Here is a 22,153-nt window from a genome sequence, read left to right as displayed (position 1 = left end):
TTTTTGTTGCTCGTCACATAATTGGTTCTCGACCAATCAAACTTCACAGTTTGTTACCGAGGTATAACAATCACAGATGGTACATAAGACGTGGTATTTAAGCCGGTATTACAGTATGCAGTGGTGATGAAATAGAAGCCATCCTAAAGGCCCTTCTGTCATCATCAAAATTCCACTTTATAAAAGTAACCTTTGTCTCGATTGTGGTTGATTTTGTGTTTGTTTGTTTGTATGTATGTTTGTTTGTTTGTTTGTTTGTTTGTTTGTTTGTTTGTTTGTTTGTTTATTTTAAGTTATTTTACACACCAAAAGACACAGCATGAGTTAATCCTGAATACAGCACCTTGTGCTATATAAGAAGCAACTTTTATTATTATTAATATTTTTAATACTGTCTATACAAACTGGTAAGTGCGTGATTACCGTAAATGTAATTGTAAAAATTTAGAGCACATTTCAGAAGAACACAGTGGCAGTGTCCAACTTGGTGGCTTCAGCTGTGACTCTGGCTAAGGGTGTTGCCAAGGGCAGCCTCAGTGATGACTCAGTGGACTTAATGATTCAGTTCTGTTCAAGGTGTAGGGCATGAGGGGAGCGTCTCATGTTTATAACTAAGGCGGGAACAAAAAATTCAAAACATTGTTCATGCACACATTACGTAGATATTAAAGCACCAAAACATATCATAATATGGGCAAGCTGAAAAATTTAAAAATGTGTTCAAATAAAAAGGAAAACCCTTTTTAAGGTTCTCAGTATTTCCTGACAAAAAAAAGGGAAATTGAACATGGTTGGCAATTAAAGAATGGTAACAGCCAACCAATTTCACCGGAGAGACAGGGCTTTCATGGGTAGGGTAACAAATCTCAAGGAGAAATTCCTTCAACAAAAGGAAACGGCGGGTCCTTTTTAGAGGTGGGTTTAACTGATCCCCATCGCAGTGTCTCCATCTATAATGGTTCATTTGGAAGCCGAAATAAATTTTGCCTAAGATGTCCTTATATTGAATTGGGGTCACAACCTTTTGGAGATCACTTGGAGGAATCTGCGTCGCTTGGTTTCAGAATAAACCTATACGGATAAAAAGAGAGAAGTTGAGGCTGTTTATGTTTTACGTATACAATGGAGATTGCTCCTGATATTGTTTGTGGCAGACATTCCATGGTATTCACTGCACAGCAGTCACAATGTGGGCAGCCCTTTGCTATTAAACAGCGGCTACAGAATGCTCAGATAAATATAGTTGTTACATTTTTGTAATACATGCAGTCCAAGGGAACAGAAAAAACATATAACGAGTCTCGTACCTCACGTTAAACCATGGTAAAAATCTTTTTTCCCCGAAACACTCCAAGCCAAAATTCTGAAAAATGTGAGGTCAAACAAACCCGCGCGACAAAGGAATCGTGATGTCATTAGCGGCTATTTGATGTGGAAAAAAACGCCTTCAGTTTGACAAAGCTGGAGAACTGTGTTCAAATCCAATTATGGGAAAATCGCCACTGACGTCAAGGGGTCATTATAATAGATAAGCAGTTTTTTACTCCTGCCTGAAAAAGCTGCGTGGAGAGGTGCATTTTTGAGTTGAATTATTTATTACCTAATGAAAATTGACTTGAATTATTTATTACCAAATGAAAATTTTAAGCGTAAAATAGTTATACATGTAGATCTGTATCTACAATGTCTGTTTGGCCAAAAAAGGGTAAGAGTTAAAATATTGAGATTATCCTGTAGCCGCTGTTTAAGGTACTTTGTATCGTGAGGAAACCAGTTCGCTTGCTACACCAGAAACGCAAAGTTTTACCCCACTCTTCAATTATGAAGTTTTCTACGTTCGTTTACGTGCACTGCCACAATCCTTACATGTATGTCCCTTCCACAGGATAAAGGACATTTTTATAATGTATTTTTCTCAGGACACAAGTGTCATAACCAGTACTAGAACCCACACTCTGCTGATCAGCAACACCATAGTTTGAGTTTTCGGTGGTCTATAACCCCCTCGACCATAAAATGCCACATTAAGCCGTGTTCGCATTGGACTAACGTTTTACCGAGACAGTTGTTAACATTCCAAAAGGGGAAACTTACCAGCGTCCACACTTGAAATATTGACGTGGGTAAACTAACCAACACGATCGGTAAAACACATATCCACTTACTTAAGAAAAACGCAAGAGGGCGCTATCACAGTGACCTTTGACAGGGGTGCATGACAGCGAGAATGTATTCAGTGCAACTGAGCTTCTGTCCATGTACACAATGTACGATGTACGATGTGTCATCATGCAATCATGTGGCTGCAGGTAGATTGGGGACCGGATGTGGCTTTTTTACCGGGACGGCTTTTACCCGATCGCGTTCGCATTGGACTTTTCAGCTCGGTTAAACTAACCTGGTCAATTTAACCGGGCACCTTTGGCTCGGTTAAACTAGCCATTCGGGTCAGGTAAGTTAGCTGGGAGAAAAACTTCCTGGGCTGTCCGCATTTGGACTTAAAATGGGTAAGTTACCCATTGGCTCGGTTAGTTTAGCCAAATTAAGTCCAATGCGAACAGGGCTTTAAAGGCAGTGGACACTATTGGTAAATATTCAAAATAATTATCAGCAAAAAACCTTACTTGGTAGCAAGCAATGGAGAGCTGTTGATAGTATAAAACATTGGGAGAAACAGCTCCCTCTGAAGAAATAAATTAATTTTCAACAAATTTGATTTCGAGACCGTAGATTTAGAATTTGAGGTCTCGAAATCAAGCATCTGAAAGTGTGTGACAAGGGTGTTTTTTCTTTCATTATTATCTCGCAACTTAGACGACCAATTGAGCTCAAATTTTCACAGGTTTGTTATTTTAAGCGTGTGTCCAGTGTCTATAATGATAATAAATTAACAGAGAGCAGTTATATTGGCACTCACCATTCCGTTGTAGCTTTGCTGAGATCATAGTCCAAAAGCTTGATATCAGCCTGCGTAGTAAACACAAAGATATTAATTTAGGAGATTATTCAGCATTGGACAAAAGGACAAACTACTTATCATTACAGTCAAACCAAATAAAAGTAAAACATTCCTAACCTTGTGACAGAATATAAAATTTCAATAAACCCAAAGTGTTTTAAAGAGAGACACATATTAGACGACAGTGCCAATTGGCTCGTTTTCCCCTCAATGATACCCACCTGACCAATCACAGGATCCGATAGAGAGATGAAGCGAGAGCTGTCTTTGACCATTAGCTTCAGAGTGCGAGTATTGACTTCATTGGCTGCTATCATATATTCAACACTGTGGAAGGTACATGTTATTCAATAAGCTTCAATTCAGTTTTTGTTTATTTAAAAAAATACATCACCAAATAAAAAGTCAAAGGCTTAAGCAATTTACTGGACAATTGAATACATTAAAGTTTGTTAAATACAAAATTGAGTGAAGAAGACAAACAAAAATATTGAAAGCAGCATTTAAAACAAAATAATAATAATACTGATGGACACAAAATTTACAAGAGAAGAAAAACAAGTTGTTATCAAACAACTGCAGTGATGTGGAACTATCAGTCAGTTAAAAGTACAGGTGTGTATTAAGTTATAAACTATGAGGAAAACTTACAGAGTACAATTTTAAAAGGATTTTGGGTCAAGCAAAATAAATTTACAAGAACCAATGACCTCCAGATTAAAGTAACAGTGCAATACCAACTGAGCTTTCAAATGTGGTAAGGGCGGTCTCCCTAATTTGTCAATGTATCTTTGATCGACGGTGCCAGTCAGAAGCCATACAACTATAGCTGCAGTGTAGCCAGTGATCACATCAAAGTTTATACTATAAAACCTCAGCTGCTTCCCACGGAAACCCCCAAAATAGGGCTAGGTAGCTCACAACCCAAATCAATTGAAAACATCCAGACAGCAATAAAAAATCGTCAACATATCTCTGCGCTGTATTGACTTTACAACAGGGATGACAAAAATGCTTCAGTCTTGTCCTTACACCGTTGTATATAAGCACAATATTTTATTACTCAGTACTTCCCCCGAGTTCTGTGGAAAAAATCACAGGCATTTTACTCGGGTGGGATTCAAACCCACGACCTTTGCAATTCTAGAGCAGTGTCATGCCAACTAGACTTGAATTGCAAAGGTCGTGGGTTCGAATCACACCCGAGTAAAATGCCTGTGATTTTTTTTCCACAGGACTCGGGAAAGTACTGAGTATACAGTGCTACACACATCGGTGTATATGGGTAAAAACCAAAAATTGATATTCTTTATCCCCGATGCAAACTTAACATCTACTCAACAATGACTTATTATACAAAACCACAAAGAAGTCAACAAGTGGTTTCTCTACTCACGTTTCATCATAGACAGGTGCATGGGTGTCCTTGATCTCCTTGGTCTTGCGTTTACTGGACCTGGACTTGTCTGGAAGGAGGTACAACCTCACATAGGTATCTGGAGCCTCGTTTGACTCTTGACGTTTAATCCCTCTGTAGAAAGAAAAGTATGAAATGACGAGGTAAATGCAAGTCTGGATTGACTGTGGCAGCACTAATACCGTGTCCCATTGAATCTTTTCTTCCGCTGCCACGCGAAAGGTTACCGTGTTTGGCTTTGGTGTAATTCTACCATGCGTTCCCAAATGGACTTGTATTTGATCTAGGGGGGTCCAAAAAAAATAGGCTTCTGGGGGATCTCACGACCAGTCCACAAACCAAGTTTGTTTTTTTTTTGTTTTTTAACTGTCGTTTTAAACCTTGCAGGGTCGTGGCCATGCGATAAAGGCCCTCGTCTTCGGCTCGGGCCTTTATTTACATTCATTTCAGTTCACAAACATTTAGTTTTATTGCTGCCCTCAGTTACACGTTTTAACAAAGTTTGTCAATTATATTCAATTATGAGTTTAAAGTAATACAGAGTAACTTAGAATATGAACAAATTGAAAGTTCACAATGATTTAGATAGTTATATATATTAAGAAGCTTAACGTAGGACAACAACTAGGTTAAGGAGAAGCAGAGGCTAGGAGTTGATGCGTCAAGTCCTTCTGGAAGGACAAGGCAAACACTATGCCCCCTTTGACTTGCTTTGCCGGCGACGGGGGGTGATAAAATTGAAGTGATTTAGAACCTCTCAAAGATTACTTACTCTCCCTTGTGGATGACGACAATAAGTCGATTCTTTGGCACACTGTATCTCAGGGTTACTTGCAGCTTTCCCAGTGGAGCCTCCTCACTCTCCCTTTAAGATAAAAAGAACATAACAAAATACAAGTTGTAAACTTATTTGAAAGTCTCCTCTGAAAGTCGCTGCATTTAATACCTCTTACATTACATTTAACCCCTCTACCTCGGCGGCACCAGACCTGTTAATCTGGGGGGGGGCAAGAGGGGGGCAAACTTAAATTTAGGGGGGGCAAAACAAATCTATAATGTAATTTTTGTACTGCAGAAAGGATTGATTTACCACTTTGGCGGACTCATGCCAGTGTTATTCTTAAGTGGGGGTATTTCCTGGAAAATCTATCGACAAAACTTTCTAATATCCATTTTAACTAACTTTTGTATTCACTCAAGAAATAAGACTTTGCACTGTGTGCACGTGACGTGTTGAGCGAACTGCGTGTACAATGGCTGCTTGCGGTTTTGGGCAGACAATGCATTTCTATTTATAGCAAGTTCACAAGCTTGTACAGATAAATAAATCCACATTTTATTAACATGCCCGCAGATGGAAAGTGTATTGGGCTTTTTTGATGGTGCCAGCTCATTATAATGGATGAAATTGAGTTAATATTTCCAGCGCAAACAACATTGTAACAAATTGGGTGCAATGGTTTGGGAATAAACTCAATTTTGTCAGCTTCCTGGGGAGTATACCCCTGAGCTGCCGTGGCACTCCAGTGGCTTTTCTTACACAATACCAACCTCTTCCCTCACAGGAGGTGGTACCCATTTATACCCCTGGGTGAAGAAAAGAAATTATAGTAAAGCATTTCGCTCAAGGACACAAGCATCATTACCGGGATTTAAACATTGACTCTGATGATTTAACCACCAGAACCTGAATTTGATGCTCTAAACCATTCGGCCATGACACCCCACTTGCTCTAAAGGTCTTCTCCCTAGTGCCTTCAACTTTTCCCGACTCACTTTGAGTGTTGAACCAGTCGCCTGCGCAGCTCGCTCTCGCTGACTGGCTGGGCAACTCCGATGCTCTCCGACAACGAAGCACTGTCTGACTGGTTGGGCACCGCCGACAATCGCTCCTTACGGGGGCTGCGCTTGGGCGACTGGGCGTCATCAACTGATGTCTCTCTGAAGACAGACGACTGTCTCTGAGGTTTGACGTCCAATGTGTCAGAGAGACCAGATTCCTCCTCAACTTCCATGCTAATTTCAGACATCTTATAATAATAATAATAATAATAATATTGAGTTTTCATATAGCGCTTTTTCACTCCCTACGAGTGTCTCAAAGCGCTTCAAGATATTACCCCTGGTCACTGGGCCTTAATTCACTCCTTAAACCATCTCAGCTCCCTGGGGAGTATACAGCCTCGTGCAACAAATGCCCTACTCGGCTAAATCAATCACAAGAACCATCTCTGCCCTCACAGGTACCCATTTACTCCTGGGTGGAGAGAAGCAATAATAAATAAGTGTCTCGCTCAGGGACACAAATGTCACGACCGGGATTCGAACTCACACTCTGCTGAACAGAATCAGCAGAGCTTGAATTCGGAGCTCTTAACCGCTCGGCCACGACACCCCTGGGCAAAAAGAGTTTAAGGCGGATTTTAAAAAGGAAAATTGCCTTTAAATCACTCAAAATCTTGCTGTTTTGGAATGTCAAAGTGACATTTTCTCAACTTACCAACATAGCTCTAGGATTTTTTACTTTCAGGGCCTTCTTACGTTCCAATCCCTGTTTGTGAGAAAGTTTAAAATATATTAATTTCTTAGTTTTACCCATATATACAGTTTAAATACTCACTCAGATTCCTCTGATCAGTAAATACATTGATTTAAATTAAAAAATTAAATTTGATAATTCAAATCTTGCTCTCTCTCTCTCTTATTCTTCATGTAATGTGCTAAAATAAAATCCTCTCAAAAAATTAAACATAAATAATAAATAAAAAGCAAAACAGGTGGCCAAATCTTTCTTTTATATTCACTCGGTTAGATGATGTTCGGTTAGACTGGCGCGATGATGATAAACAACTAGGAAAGTAAAAGTGTCCAAAATAAGTGTTGTCAACAATTAAAGACCTAGACACATTTGGTAATTTAATTGTCAAAGACCAGTATTCTCACTGGATCTATCCCTCATATGCGTAAAATAACAAATCTGTTAAATTTGGGCTCAATTGGTCATCAAAGTTGCAAGAAAAATAAATAAATGAAAAACAGTCTTTCTCAACTTCAAATATTTTGGGTGAGAAATTTCCTCTTTCATAAAAACTACGATGCTTCAGAGGGAGCCGTTTCAAAAAAATGTTTATACTATCAACAGCTCTTTGTTGCTCATTACCAAGTAATGTGTTATGCTAATAATATTTTGAATAGTTACCAAACATGTCCAGTTCCTTTAATAAACACTGCTAGGGGGTCAATGTAGGAGGGATATGAATGTTATTGTTCTAAATAAATTTATCATATATATATATTTGTGACATCCAAAGATAAAACAACAAACAGCTTTAAATAGTTGAAAGGGTCAATAATAATAATAATAAAAATTAAATTAAAAACTTGTAAAGCGCTATCTACCTACATGTAAGACTAATCAGTAAATACAAAATTATGTAAGGTGCCATTTACATGTATCTATGACCAAACATATTCTGAGGTGTTAGGAAAAATAGAGAAATGAAGGAAAGCTAACATGTACATGTACACTACTTAGATGGGCCTAATCATAGTATAATAATATTATGCATTTTCAATGTGCCAAAACAATCTTAAAGGCAGTGGACACTAATGGTAATTTCTGAAAATAACTATTATCATAAAACCTTTCTTGATTACGAGTAATGGGGAGAGGTTGATAGTATAAAACATTGTGAGAAACGACTCCCTCTGAAGTGCCATAGTTTTCGAGAAAGAAATAGTTTTCTGTGAATTTGATTTCGAGACCTCAGATTTAGAACTTGAGGTCTCGAAATAAACCATCTAAACGCATACAACTTCGTGTGAGAAGGGTTATATTTCTTTCATTATTATCTCGCAACTTCGATGACCGATTGAGCTCAAATTTTCACAGGTTTGTTATTTTATGCTTATGTTGAGATACACCAAGTGAGAAGACTAGTCTTTGACAATTACCAATAGTGTCCACTGCCTTTAAGAGATGTTCAAGGCACAGAGAAGCAGAGACAATGTAATCAAAACAATACATGTACATATATCCAGTGAAAAGAAAGCAGAAAAAACAAGGGCATGTACATGTAATTAAGAGCACATTAAAGAGGAAATGTGCACACTATAACAACAACAACAAAACAAGCAAATAAACACAATATATGTAGAATCATTCATAAGCAATAAACATTACAAAATAAAAACACACAAACACTGTTGGACCAAGGAGTCACAAGATAAAAGGCTTGGAAAAAAGCCATCAAGTGCACAAAGTGCACTCAGTACATTCCCGAGTTGTGTGAACAAAATCACAGGCATATAACATGTACTCGGGTGGCATTCGAACCCACCACCTTTGCAATTCGAGAGCAAATGTCTCACCAACTAGACGACCGAGATTGGTAGGTAGCTAGAGGCAATTCTAACCCTACAAACTGTACATGTATATGGGTGACCCAACAATTTAATAGATGTTAAGTTTGCACCTGGGGGATAAAAGAATGTTATTTTGGGTTATCCTTACACAGATTTGCTGATCCTCTGGGTAGGTTTGTTAGAAAATTTTGTGCACAAGAGCATGAATAAAGCATATGTTTAGCCCCTCTGGGACCCGACACCCCCCTTGCATATGTGGAAAAGTCCAGTCTAGGATATCAATGACTTTGACCCCCCCTCTCCCCCCCCCCCAAAGATGACCTGTTCTGTTACTCACCCTCATGCACATTCTCAAGGTGATGAAGCTCTGGGGTCCAGACCCGTCCAGTTTGAAGGGTTGCTCTAACACCATGCTAGGAGCTGACAGAATCTGTTTGATTGGTAGAGAGAGCATTCCAATGCACTTGTCTTTCCTCTTGTCAATTACCTGAAATCAAGCAATTTGATTTGACATGGTTTATTAAAAACAAAGACCATGACAGAGCTATAATTGGTCATAACAAATTTTGAGATGAAATTAAAATTGGCCACTGAATCCGTTTCAGACAGGTGCGACTCTGATTCTGAATTAAGTCTGAAACAGTAAGGAGTAACTTGATGACTAGAAGTCGAAAGATCGACTGTTGCAGTCATTCAAGTCCATATGAGCGCCTTGGTTTCAGTAAGTGTTATGTTAAGTTTGCCTGTCTGAAACAAAAATATATTTGGGTCAACCTAGAGTTGCTCTTTATCTATTTGGTTCGGCGCCTGTCTAAAAAGGGTGCTACGTACCTCCACTTTGAGATTTTGATAGCTCGGAGATTGGACCAAGAAGTTGAACACCTCTTCCCACACCGGTGAAACCGTCGCATTTTGAACCTGCAGGGAAAGCACATATTAATAACAGTAATAACAATGAATATTATTTATAAAGCGCCTTTTAAAAAAGTTACAAAGCGCTTCTACTTTTTTTTGGTTAATAAACACATAAAATAATTATAACTTTGCTTAGCATAAAAGCAAAAGAGTTTTTAACAAGATTTCGAAAGATTCAATAGATGAGGCCTGTCGGATGTGAAGACGTAGATTGTTTCATAAGTGTATATGTACGTGCGCTGACTGTGAATGCTCAGTGTCCATACTGCATGTACATGTAGGTGCGGGGTGCAGGGGACAAGCACAAATGGGAAGAGTAGAAAAAGCACTCAAATAATACACAATTACACAAGCTTGTACAGTGTATACCCCTGCAACTGTGGACCTCCTATTGTCCCTCCTTTAATTATACTCTTAACTTTTTTGCAACAGCTCCCATCGGTTTTGGACACATTTCCTAACTGTGGGCCTTTTCCGAACCATGGACTTTGTTGTCCTCTTTTGTTATTTGTGTATGTACACGTAGGTCCCCAGTTTGAATGTGTATATCTACTCACGCACCCACCCAAACAACAAACTTAGCTTGATGGCATCACATAACAACAATGATTATAATAACACCATTTATAAAACGCCTTTTCCTAAAATTGCAAAGCGCTGTGAGAATGACCAGAAAAAACCAACAACAATGTGAATGAAATCAGAAACCAAGAAAGAAAACACGACCAGAGGTCAAGCCGCAGCATAGAGCCGAAGAAAGTCCCGCAAAAGACGAGAACGTGCAGGCCAAACCGGGCGAGAATTACTGAATTACTAAAAAAAAATGTTTTCAGCGACCTTTTGAACATGGTAACGGAGCTAGAACATTTGTGACCCGCTACGTGAAAATGAGTCAGATGTCGCCCAATGCATTATTACAAGTAATGGACAGTTTAATAAAAATAAAAAATAAATTATTTCTTTTTACTTTTTAAGTGATATATTTGCATGTTGAACCTTTAGAACACTTACTTTTAGGTAATAATGCTATAAATACAACAATTTTGTGACCATACGCATGTCTAGTTTGTATCCTTTTGCACGAAATAGTAGTTTAAAACATCACTTTACTTGTAATTCGTTTTTCAGAAAAAAATATGAATTGGCTAATTTCAAACGGGAGTAACTCAGCAACGCAATACACCCCAAGGCTAAGACATACATGTACATGTATACCAAATTACTGCTGTTGGTGTGTTCTTTCCAGCCATGCATATAAGTTATCTTTGCTGCAGCAGCAAGCGCATTACACGCAAACATTATTGAACCGTACCACTATAAACGAAGCAAGGAATGAGGCAAGTTTATACATCTGTCGCTGCTGCTGCATGCATGCGCGATGCCAGGAAGACCACAAGCCGTAAACTGGGCCAGTTGCTGGACGGCAATTTATTGTTTAGTTTTTAGGTGCCGTTTTTTCATGAACGCCGTACGTGTGGATCCGCGATAATAACAATTACAAAGGTAAACTGACATTGTCTGACTAGAGAAGAGGGATTAGAGAAATCTAAATGTATACCCCCAAAAACCTACCCCCCGAATTTTATAGCAAATTTACATCGAACTTGGAGACCACAATTTTGAAAGGAAAAAAAACGGAATTCCGGTTTAAACCGGAAGATTCTCATGCCTGATATAACTCAATCCTTGAAATGTCAACATCTGACTCATTTTCACGTAGCGGGTCACATTTGATGGACAAGCCACAAACTTTAGTTTTGGAAGAATATGATTCAAGCAACCACAAAACATTTTGCTTTTTTTCTGTTTCAAACCAACCTGACTTGTCTTACTGTCTCTCTCGACTGACACATTGACATAGGGATGTGGCAATGCGGACGATCGTGTTGAGACCTGTAGAAAAACAATACAAAATAAACACCCTGCTTTACAGAAAATAATAAATAAATAACTTTCGATTTAAATAGCGCCTAATAACTAACACTTAATTCTCTAAGCGCTTTACATTAGTGCCCTGGTCAAAGGGCCAATAACATCCCTTTTTAATGTTTCTCAGCTCCCTTACATGTAGGAATATACAACCTGGGCAACAGTTTATATCGCTCCAAAGGCTTTTTCATTCACAATATCAACCTCTACCCTCGCAGGTACCCATTTATTCCCCTGGGTGAAGAGAAGCAATTATAGTAAAGTATCTTGCTCAAGGACACAAGTGTCACGACCGGGATTCGAACCCACACTCCGGTGAAAACGCACCAGAACTTGAATTCGATGCTCTTAACCACTCGGCCATGACACTCTACAAAAAACCCATAAGGGAATGGATGGCAAATTAAATCTACAATGTTCACTGCACATGTTGTGTGATGGTTTTCCTTGATGCATATACAAAATGCTTCTATAGCCACCGGGCTAGCTCATTGCTAGTAGTAAGACATCTGCTCTAGCAATGCAAAAATTGTGGGTTTGAATCTCACAGATTGAAAGGCCTGTGTTTTACAAACTCAGGATCGGTGTAAGGGTAAAAAACAAGCTCTATTCTTCATCCATGATGCAAAAATAACATCTATATATTGATCGTTAGGGCTGATTAAAAGTAATGGAGCTTACCGGAAGCTCTTTAGCAGAGTCCAGCTTGACGATCAAGAGGGCAGAAGAGAAAGTGGAATCATCCTCTTCATCGCTACCTTCAGCTTCCTCTTCTTCATTGTCGTTCAAGTCCATGCGCTACAGCAACAACGAGAGAAGAAACAGGAGTTACTTTCAAAGATAGAAAAAGCTGTATTATTCAAGGCAGTGGACACTATTGGTAATTACTCAAAATATTTATTAGCATAAAATCTTACTTGGTGACAAGAAATGGGCAGAGGTTGATGGTATAAAACATTGTGAGAAACGGCTCCCTCTGAAGTGACGTAGTTTTCGAGAAAGAAGTAATTTTTCATGAATTTGATTTCGAGACCTCAGATTTAGAATTTGAGGTCTCAAAATCAACCATCTAAACGCATACAACTTCGTGTAACAAGGGTGTTTTTCTTTCATTATTATCTCGCAACTTCGACGACCAATATTGAGCTCAAATTTTCACAGGTTTGTTATTTTATGCAACTGTTGAGATTCACCAAGTGAGAACAGTAGTCTTTGACAATTACCAATAGTGTCCAGTGTCTTTAAGAATTAGTTTTTGCTAAAAAAAAACAGTTGCTAGCGGTGTAAGCACTTTATGAAATCTCTTTTCAGAACTGAGAAGTATCAAATTCCAAAAATCTACTCTCTTTTTGGTAGTAAAAAAGTCCCCCGAATGCCAAAAAAATCTACTTGGGGGTAGTCAGGTAGTAGAATACATAGCATGTGAGTCCTCAAGATAACATGTATTCTACCCAGCAATAGGTATACACGTGGTGGTGCTACATATGGCACATCCAATAAAGATAGATTGTACTGTACCTCACCATGCAATGTCTTAAATCCCATATACTACAAGACTATAGGTTCCGAAAAGAACCTGTTCTGCTGTTACATGTATCTCTCGATAGGGAAACAGTGGGACCTCTTCTTTCAAATCTTTATTCTACTCTGAGGTCCGGAGGATGCACTATAACTATCCCTAAGAGTAACTGTAAAAATAGTAGACTTGCGGGTACAACCAAGTAAAACTTGCGGGTAAAAATCTCTTTTTGAGGGAGTGTTGACTCTGAAAAGAGCCGGTGTGGTCTCGACGTTTCGTACAGTATACTCTGCTCGTCTTCAGAAAGCAAAGTTTCCAGTGTGGCAGGAGATCTATTCCCCGGAGATTCGGTCCCCCATAAACCTCCTTCAGCTCATGTTAATTTCTCATGAGGGGGATAAAAATCTCTGGGGTACAGATTTTCCTACGACACCAGCCCTTTGCAAGACCCATAGTACAATCATATGAGTCCGTCCTTACTCTACGGTACAATTGACGAACACATTAGGAAAACCTCAAAACATTACACAAAACAATTCTCACGAGTGCAACTGAAATGTCAATGGGTTAATAAAAATGTTGTCATTACATAAAAGGTATACAAATGGTAGAACACAGTAAAGAAAACGAGAGGATTGTGAAAGTCACAAGAATCAAACAAGAAATGGAACATTAACGAAAGTGGCAAACTTTGGGTATCGGACCCCTTAGACCTTTGAATTATATGTTTGAGAAAAACCATTCAAATTTTGTTGTTTTTCTGCATATATAATAAAAGAGGAGGTGTGAGCAGATTTTGTTTCCAGATTAAACCAACCAGCTTTTAAAGGCACTGGTAACTACTCAAAATAATTAATAGCATAAAAACTTACTCGGTATCTCGCTACTTTGATGACCAAGAGTTTAAATTCTCACAGGTTTGTTGTTTTGTGCAATGGTTGAGATACACCCCAAGTGAGAAGACTGGTCTTTGAAAATTACCAAAGGTGTCCATGTGTCTTTAGCTTATATCATAAAGATCCCCAAAAATTATACCATGAATGTTATTTTGAGCAGTCAATCACTTTGGATGACCTTTTTCCCCGGATCATTTACAATTTTAATTATTGTGTACTTGTATGAAGAAAAAATTTAACGTTGTCTTGGCATCCAATGTGGTAAAAATTGTACAGAGATGTATTGGTCTCTATAAACAGTAAAACCAAAGCCCCTTCCACACTACTCGGGAAATCCATAGAAATAAAAATAGAGCAGTTTGTTGATCACAACGAAAAGGTCTTGCACCAAGACTAATAGTAAACCCTGTCCCCTCCACCCTCTGCCATTCATGTGACTAAATGTAACAAAAACAAGTAAATTCAGGTGGCGACTACACTTGACCGAATAGTCTAACCAGAAACCATAGAGCACAGGGAGATTGACTACATGTACATCGACCATGCACTGGAGCATGGACAATTAGGTCAATGCGAGAGCTACATGTGTGTGTAGGTTACAGTTTCAGGTCTAGTCTAGTCGCTCACCCGAACTTACTCAATGATGACCACAGAACTGCATCAGAAAAATGATTAATGTTTAAAACAGCACAGAGTTCTCTCGGTGTACAGTGACAGAGACAGATCTACAAGAGGAAAAACACAACTCTACTCTCTAAACTCGAAAAACAGATGTGATGAGATTAAGCAAAATGAGTTGTTTGTCTACCCAGTTTATTTTTCATACATTTGAAAAGAGAATAATGTATGCATTACTGCTGTTCAAACTCCATGTTGATACCCATTTTTGTTCAAAAGTTGTGAAAGTAGAAGTATCAAGAAATGTGAAAGAATAAAGTCCGGGGTTTAAAGTCAAGAATACATCAGCACATTTTATTTCAGTGCTAACCAGGAAGAAAGTTCCCAATATAAAATAAAATATATTTTGGCATTTAAATTTCCAAGAAAAATATTTTTGAAAATGTTCACCCCTGGTGGCCTGTTTTGACTTGTTTCTCCATACTTTTCTTCCCGGCAAACGACTCATACAGTTTGATGACATCACAAAATCATGCAAAGATATTAATCTAAAACTAATGAAGGAACTCTGTCAACAAAAATAACAGCGACAAAACAAAACTAGTTTCTTGAAGGTCCAGGCGGGTGAGAAAATCATCTCAAGACTGACTCAGGGAAGACAAGGAATCAAAAACCATTTGGAAATCTCTTCCTCATAGCTGTGCCAAACACAGCAATCGTACAAGACATTTTTATTCAAACGGGTGATCGTTGAAAGGCAAGATGAATTGAGCGGAGAGATGTCATAAAGATGGTTGTCACGGCAACATGCATATTAAAGTCCCTACCTCTTCCATCTCCGCCTCTTTCAGTTGCTTTTGAACCTCTTCCTCGCTCTATGAATATTCAGCAGCAGTGTGGATAAGAGTCATAGTTATGTATAAGCAGTGAAAAAAATCATCAACAGCCATTGGGGAGAGATGAACTCATGAATATTCAGCAGCAGCATGGATAGGATGCGTGAATATTTATAAGCAGTAGGTATCATTGGGAATGGGTATTGATTAACAAAATCATCAACAGCCAACAGGCCAATGGGGAATGATGAACTTATGAATATTCAGCAGCAGCATGGATAAGTTGCGTGAATATTTATAAGCAGCAGGTATCAAAGTGAAAAGTTATTGATGAACAAAAAATCATCAACAGCCAATGGGGAGGCTAACTCATGAATATTCAGTAGCATTTTTGTTTCAGAGGATTTTTCCGTCAAGGGAACTCGGCAAACTTTCTCAAGGGCTATATAAATGCCAAGCTGGCAACTGCCAATCTCTCTCATATAAAACAATAGTATAACGTCTATTATTACTATTTGCACAAATCAAGAACTTGTAATTCAGTAACCAGAGGACAATCTAGTCATTGTGTGAAATCAATGGCAGTTAGCTTGGAGAATTCGAACCCACATCCTTGTGATTGCTAGTCCTACAGTCTGTTTCACTTGACCACAGTGAATTCCTTGACAACTGACTGCTTAAAGTTTAGTTTGGCAGTTGCAGCCTGTTATCTAGTTAAAAAAACTACTGATGTGATCCCCATCTGCCCCCCCCCTCCTTAGAACACAAGTCTACTGTTACCTCGTAGCAATTTTTTCTTGACTCTGTTAGCGTCAGCCATGTCAGCTCCAGATGGATGTCACCATGTTTAATGTCCTGTAGTGGTAGCCACTGCATTCAACAAAAGGAATTGATGTTAAATTTGCATCAGGGATAAAGAATATTTATTTGGTTTTTAAGGCCAGGTCAGACAGGCCCTGATAACAAGAACGAAAACAAGACCGATAAAAATGCCACCACTTGGACACTATTGGCAATTACTCAAAATAATTATTAGCATAAAATATGTAAAACCTTACTTGGTATCGAGTACTAGAGCGCTGTTGATAGTATAAAACATTGTGAGAAATGGCTCCCTCTGAAGTATCGTACTTTTTGAGAAAGAAGTAATTTTCCACCAAATTTGATTTGAAGACCTCATAATTGAATTTTGAAATCATTATACCCACAATAATGCTCATTTGGTTGACATGAATCCCAAGCCGTGACACTTGTGTCCTTAAGCAAGACACTTAACCATTGCCTCGTCCTTCGGATGGGACGTAAAGCCGTTGGTCCAATGTGCTGTGTAACACATGTAAAAGAACCCAGTGCACTAATCAAAAAGAGAAGGGGTTCGCCCCGGTGTTCCTGGCTGTGGCTGCTGTATGCCCCGTAGCACATTGTAAACCGTTATAAGGTGATGGTAACTAATTGGGTCTCATAATCCATCACTGCAATAACCTATCTTTCTGAAAGTTTGTATATACTCAGTGCCTTGAGTACCTTGTTTGGTAGATACGTGCGCTATTATAAGACTTCGATATTATTATTATTATGATAAGCAGAGCCGGAGTCATTGATCTTGATTTTATACTTACAACATCGAGATGGCCGACCTCGTAGATATGGTGAAGGTTTAGGGTGATTCTGTCAACAGAACAAAAAGCCCGGTGAATGCAAATTTGATGCCATAACTATCCTTTCACGGCACTATTCGCTATTCGCACTGCTTCCCTGCTTCAAGTATTCGTTGCAAATTTTGTGACGTCAACATTCGCTTCGCATTCACATTCACAGGAAGTAAATGTATGAACCAGGCTTAACTTGTGTAATTGTTTTCCTTTTGTGTACATTAAGAACTCTCCACCCCCCCCCCCCAAAAAAAAAAAAAAAACATAAAAAAACCATAAACTAATCTTACGTTCCAAGGTAGTCGTCTTTCCCAATTCCGTCATCTTTGTCGTAGACGTCAATGTCCATCATCTGACCGTAGCACTGGTACACGATTGCCTGGAACAAGTTGAATAACACACAATTGAGCAATTCATATCTTTGCTAGACAGATCAGCATCACATTGACTAATTGTATTTATTTTTTTCAAATGGAGAAAAAAGCCAGCGTGTACTTACCTCAAAGATTTTTTCCCAGACTGGGTTTAGCGTCTTCTTTATGGCCTTTGTCTTGAATTTCTGAGAGCCAACTGTGTGATTAACCAGAATAAAAACGATGAAGATTGCATTCGTTTCAATGAGAGATAAAAATATTTAGATACTTGAACATCAGTAAAATAGAACTGGTCTCTTGAAAGGACAAAACCTTAAAATTCCATCTTCAGTAAATATACCAGAACATCAGATTAATCAACAAGGCCGAGCGGTCAAGCTCACTAGATTCAAGGTTCTGGTGTTTCTGAGTATGGATTTGAATCCCCAGTCTTGACCCTTTTGACAGACTGTGGACAGGACCAGTGGCCTAACAAAGAGCGGGGCCTTGAAAGAAAAGGGCAAACAAAAACTTGGCCAGAGAAGTGCCCTCGTCGAAAAAACAGTGCACCCCCTTGTGCCGCACCCCTCAAAGTTACCCAAGTTACGGTGCTAGACTCTGCCCAATAATTGTACAAATTACCTAATTATCACTAGTATTTCTGTGAGGTTGGTTGGTTGGTCATCAAGCTATTTGTAGACTTACCTCTCACAATGCAATACGGGTCGGACTTTCCCTTCTTGAGAATTCCAAAATCTGCCGCAACAAGATCCTTCGCTTCGATCACATGAATTCGCAAAACACCCTGACAAAAATAACATTCACATAATAATAGTAATATTAATAACACAATTTCTAATATTACGCATTTCACAATAAAGGTCTAAATGCAATTTACATTAGTCCCCTGGTCATTTGGCCAATAACATGCCTTTAATCTTTCCCAGCTCCCAGGGGAGTATCCTGGGAAACCATAGCACTCCAAATGCCGGCTTCAACTTCTGAGAAACATTCGCAGCGAAAACAGCTATGTGACATAAAAAGTTCGCTTCGCATTCACAAGAAGTATGAACCGGCTTTGACCACTACAGCTTAAGAGTGATGCTCTAAACCAATCGGCCATGACCCAGATGGCTTCTGTCTTACCTGTGGCATTGGATACTTGAGGCTACTGATGTCCACATCGTCGATCAGCTTGACCGGCAATCTGTTTGGCAGGACCAGGAAGTTTGCCAGCTGGTCCTCTAGAATGGAGTGCAACACGCCGCTATAAAAGGAAGAACACCAAACACCAATGATAAATGCATTGAGAGGGAGATATAAGTATCCAGCAGTCCTTCACCAATCTTGAACTCTTGGTGGCAGCAGATACCAGCTTCGGTGGTACCTGGACTGTACCACCTCGCCTAGCCATGGGTTTAAGGGTTGGGCTTAACAGCGATCATCTGATCAGTCGCAGGATTTTTACTTTGCAAATCGCTAGTACAAAAGAATGCTGGTCAACTCGCAGTGTCTGCTGCCACAGCCAAGAATTCAAGATCGGCGAAGAATTGCTGTACACTGTATTTGATAAAACTCTCTTCAGAAGAATGAACCACCTTGGTCAAACAATGACAGGCCGAGTCTCAAGACCTTTTAACGGATGAGAATAAAGACAGTTTCAGCGAGGATTTCCCTTTCTCTTTTGTTAAACTTTTCCTTTCTCAGGAAACAAATGCTTTAAACCACAAGGGAGACTGACTGAGTAATTTTTTTTAATGATTTGGGGTCGAACAAAGAAAATTTACTAGAGTGGGACTCGAACCAATGACCTCCGGATTAACGTGCCGAAGCTCTACCAACTGAGCTACATGTATCTACATTGTAGCCCCACATGTATGTTGGCGGTCTCCTTATTTTGTCAATATCTTTGTTCGGGGTGCAAGACAGAAGCTATTCAACCTGTAAGTGCTGTCTAGCCAGGCATCACACCCAAATTTGGTTACAACCTAGGAAGCGGCAGCCAGGGAATCACCTTTCTTTGTTCAAACCCACCCAATCAGAAATTTTGTTTTAATAGCAACTTGGCAACACGAGGAGAACTTGGAGGCAATTGGCAGGCATGTAGAGACACTTGGAGATGGTTTTACTAAGTTTTAACTCCCCAAAGTTACCCTATCACTAGGCTACTGTAGGTTCGGTTTACAGAGATTGGAAGAACCAGCTTGGTAGAACAACTTGTCAATGCACTGACCATTAAACAACATTGCCAAATAAAAACTGATTTTTTCCCTTTTTTACCTCAAGCCTGGGATGTCCAGAATATCTGCCACATTGGTGAGATTAAAGTCAATAGCCTAGAAACCAAATAAAGGAAAAAGCAGCAAAATAAACAAAAATAATATCTTGACAAATTCCAGACAGATTATGTCAAAAACATGCAGCTGAACTATATAAATATTGATGCTTCTAAAAAGGCATCCACAACCAGGATGCAATGTTATAAAGACTCTCACTATAAAAGTTTAAGTTTCTGAAGGGGCCGTCTACAGCTTTCAACATTGTTTGAAATTAAAGTCATCAAATGATTAAAGGCAGTGGACACTATTGGTAATTGTCGAAGAATAGCCTGCACAGTTGGTGTATCTCAACATATGCATAAAATAACAAACCTGTGAAAAATTGAGCTCAATCGGTCATCAAAGTTGCGAGATAATAATCAGTGATAATGAAAGAAAAATAACCCTTGTCACACGAAGTTGTGTGCGTTTAGATGGTTGATTACGAGACCTCAAGTTCTAAATCTGAGGTCTTGAAATCAAATTCGTGGAAAATTACTTCTTTCACAAAAACTATGGCACTTCAGGGGGAGCCAATTCTCACAATGTTTTAAACCATCAACCTCTCCCCATTACTCGTCACCAAGAAAGGTTTTATGCTAATAATTGTTTTGAGTAATTACCATTAGACCTTTTCGCAAATACCAATGCGCACGCGCAGACTGTTGAATGAGGTGCATTGTGGGATATATATGGATCAAATTTGGATACCAGCTAGACCACAATGCACCTAATTCCTAGCTTTACGCGCGCGCCCCGGTATTTGCGAAAAGGTCTATAGTGTCCACTGCCTTTAAAGACAGTGTACACTATTGGTAATAGACCGTATTGAATAGCCCCTTTTTGCTATGAAAAGTCGCCATCTTGTGGGGCAAACCGTATGCGCGTCCAAACGCAGACATCATCGAATTTTACACCATTCTCGGTTTGATTTCTACGGCACATGTCCACTGCCTTTAAGAATCCCCCAGCTCCAAAGTAGCGACTACCAACATGTTTTGTGGCAGTAGGCTCCACGGTCAAATCGAGTTTTATGATGCACTCATTTTACAACCGAGAGTCCTTATTAAAATGGTCAAAAAAAAATTCTCTAACCTCAGAGCTAAAATGGTGTAAATGTATTGTGTCTGATACCCTTTGGGGTAAATTGTTGTCAAAATCCCAAATGATTGATGATGTCAGCACTCAAATTTTTGTAATGGTCTGTACATTTTTAGTGCAAAGATTTTCTAGTTCATTCCTTGATTTTGACGATGTTTACCGGCTTATTCAGGAAATAGATAGACATTCCTCCAATCAGGGGCACCCTGTCAACCAGTGGCTTCATCTCAACGCGTAGGGTACCGTGAAGCTGTGAAAAACAGAGGAAAAAATTATTTTTGACTGCATTGAAGTTTAACAAAGTGTAGAACTGAAATAGGAACACAGTACACAAACAATGTGGGATGATGCATTAAAAGTTTAACACTTAAAGGAACGTTACAGAGTTTGATTTTGCTCAACAAACAGTTGCTGGCAGTGTAAGCACTTTATGTTATCTACCATGTAGAAGTTTGAGATTGATTGGCCAAACGGAAATTAGCTTCTCATCAAATATGACATTTCAGACAGAAATATTTCAAGGGATGTTTTCTACCACCATCACCATTAGATGGTGTAAGTTTTATGTAAATCTGTGATCTTAGACGAGTTTTTTTTCTTACAAATTCTGTAATGTTCCTTTAATTGTATAATGCATCCCAAATTAGCGCATCCACAGTCTCCTGAAAAGACATTGTTGTGAGAAACCAACCATCTGTTCGTTATGTTAAAGAGCTGAAATTAACCCACCTAATAAAATCACCAAGTGATAGGTCTGTGTTCAATTTCATGCTTGATCAAACTTTTCTTCATTGTTTTTTATTCCATCCATGCCATCAGGACGACCCCAGACACTAAACAAAAACTATTTGCATATTTTGGTATACTAATTATAACTAATAACTTTTCAAAGTGCATAAAGCAGGAGCCTCTATATAAACAATACAAACAAATGAAACAAACCCAATTTGACAATGAAGCAAACTAATATAATAATGTACAAATGTAGCTTCAAACAAGTGTCTTTAAAAGTCTTTTGAAAATCAGTTATAATAATATTAGTAATAGTGGCTTCTTATAGAGCGCACATATCAACATTTAGTGAGGCTCAACTCAAGGCGCTTTAAAAATAAAATTCAGCATTTTCCTGCAAGATGTGGGACTACGTTTGAATTATGAGACCTACAGTACTTATTTTGCATAGCACCATGTAATGGTTTACAAGGTGCTGTGGTGCATTATGTGTAGCCAGTCGCACCAACACCGCGCACCGTGGCGAACCCCTTCTCTTTGTGC

The 22,153-nt window shown here is 38.9% G+C and overlaps 1 protein-coding gene across 3 annotated transcripts in view; it reads right to left on the bottom strand.

The window, feature by feature from the left end:
• Positions 1-22,153, bottom strand: part of LOC117288150 (extended synaptotagmin-2-like) — a 47,066-nt gene continuing 24,913 nt past the window's right edge. Inside the window, exons 7-27 of one of the 3 annotated variants that reach the window (XM_033768867.1) lie at positions 21,039-21,128; positions 19,740-19,795; positions 18,606-18,726; positions 18,165-18,264; positions 17,606-17,676; positions 17,397-17,485; positions 17,074-17,122; positions 16,235-16,324; positions 15,446-15,493; positions 12,267-12,383; positions 11,475-11,549; positions 9,573-9,659; positions 9,079-9,228; positions 6,877-6,927; positions 6,153-6,406; positions 5,149-5,241; positions 4,356-4,490; positions 3,181-3,286; positions 2,918-2,967; positions 1,022-1,071; positions 1-611 (exon numbers count right to left, since the gene is read on the bottom strand). In XM_033768867.1, the coding sequence (XP_033624758.1) occupies positions 1,032-1,071; positions 2,918-2,967; positions 3,181-3,286; positions 4,356-4,490; positions 5,149-5,241; positions 6,153-6,406; positions 6,877-6,927; positions 9,079-9,228; positions 9,573-9,659; positions 11,475-11,549; positions 12,267-12,383; positions 15,446-15,493; positions 16,235-16,324; positions 17,074-17,122; positions 17,397-17,485; positions 17,606-17,676; positions 18,165-18,264; positions 18,606-18,726; positions 19,740-19,795; positions 21,039-21,128 (1,872 nt within the window). In that variant the 3' untranslated portion in view covers positions 1-611; positions 1,022-1,031. Of the gene's footprint in view, positions 1,072-2,917; positions 2,968-3,180; positions 3,287-4,355; positions 4,491-5,148; positions 5,242-6,152; positions 6,407-6,876; positions 6,928-9,078; positions 9,229-9,572; positions 9,660-11,474; positions 11,550-12,266; positions 12,384-15,445; positions 15,494-16,234; positions 16,325-17,073; positions 17,123-17,396; positions 17,486-17,605; positions 17,677-18,164; positions 18,265-18,605; positions 18,727-19,739; positions 19,796-21,038; positions 21,129-22,153 lie in introns of all 3 variants that reach the window. The other 2 variants (XM_033768865.1, XM_033768868.1) reach the window with 2 other exon arrangements.

Source organism: Asterias rubens, chromosome 3 (assembly GCF_902459465.1).
Source record: "Asterias rubens chromosome 3, eAstRub1.3, whole genome shotgun sequence".
In the NCBI taxonomy this organism is placed as follows: domain Eukaryota; kingdom Metazoa; phylum Echinodermata; class Asteroidea; order Forcipulatida; family Asteriidae; genus Asterias; species Asterias rubens.
This window is presented reverse-complemented; position numbering and strand designations above follow the sequence as displayed.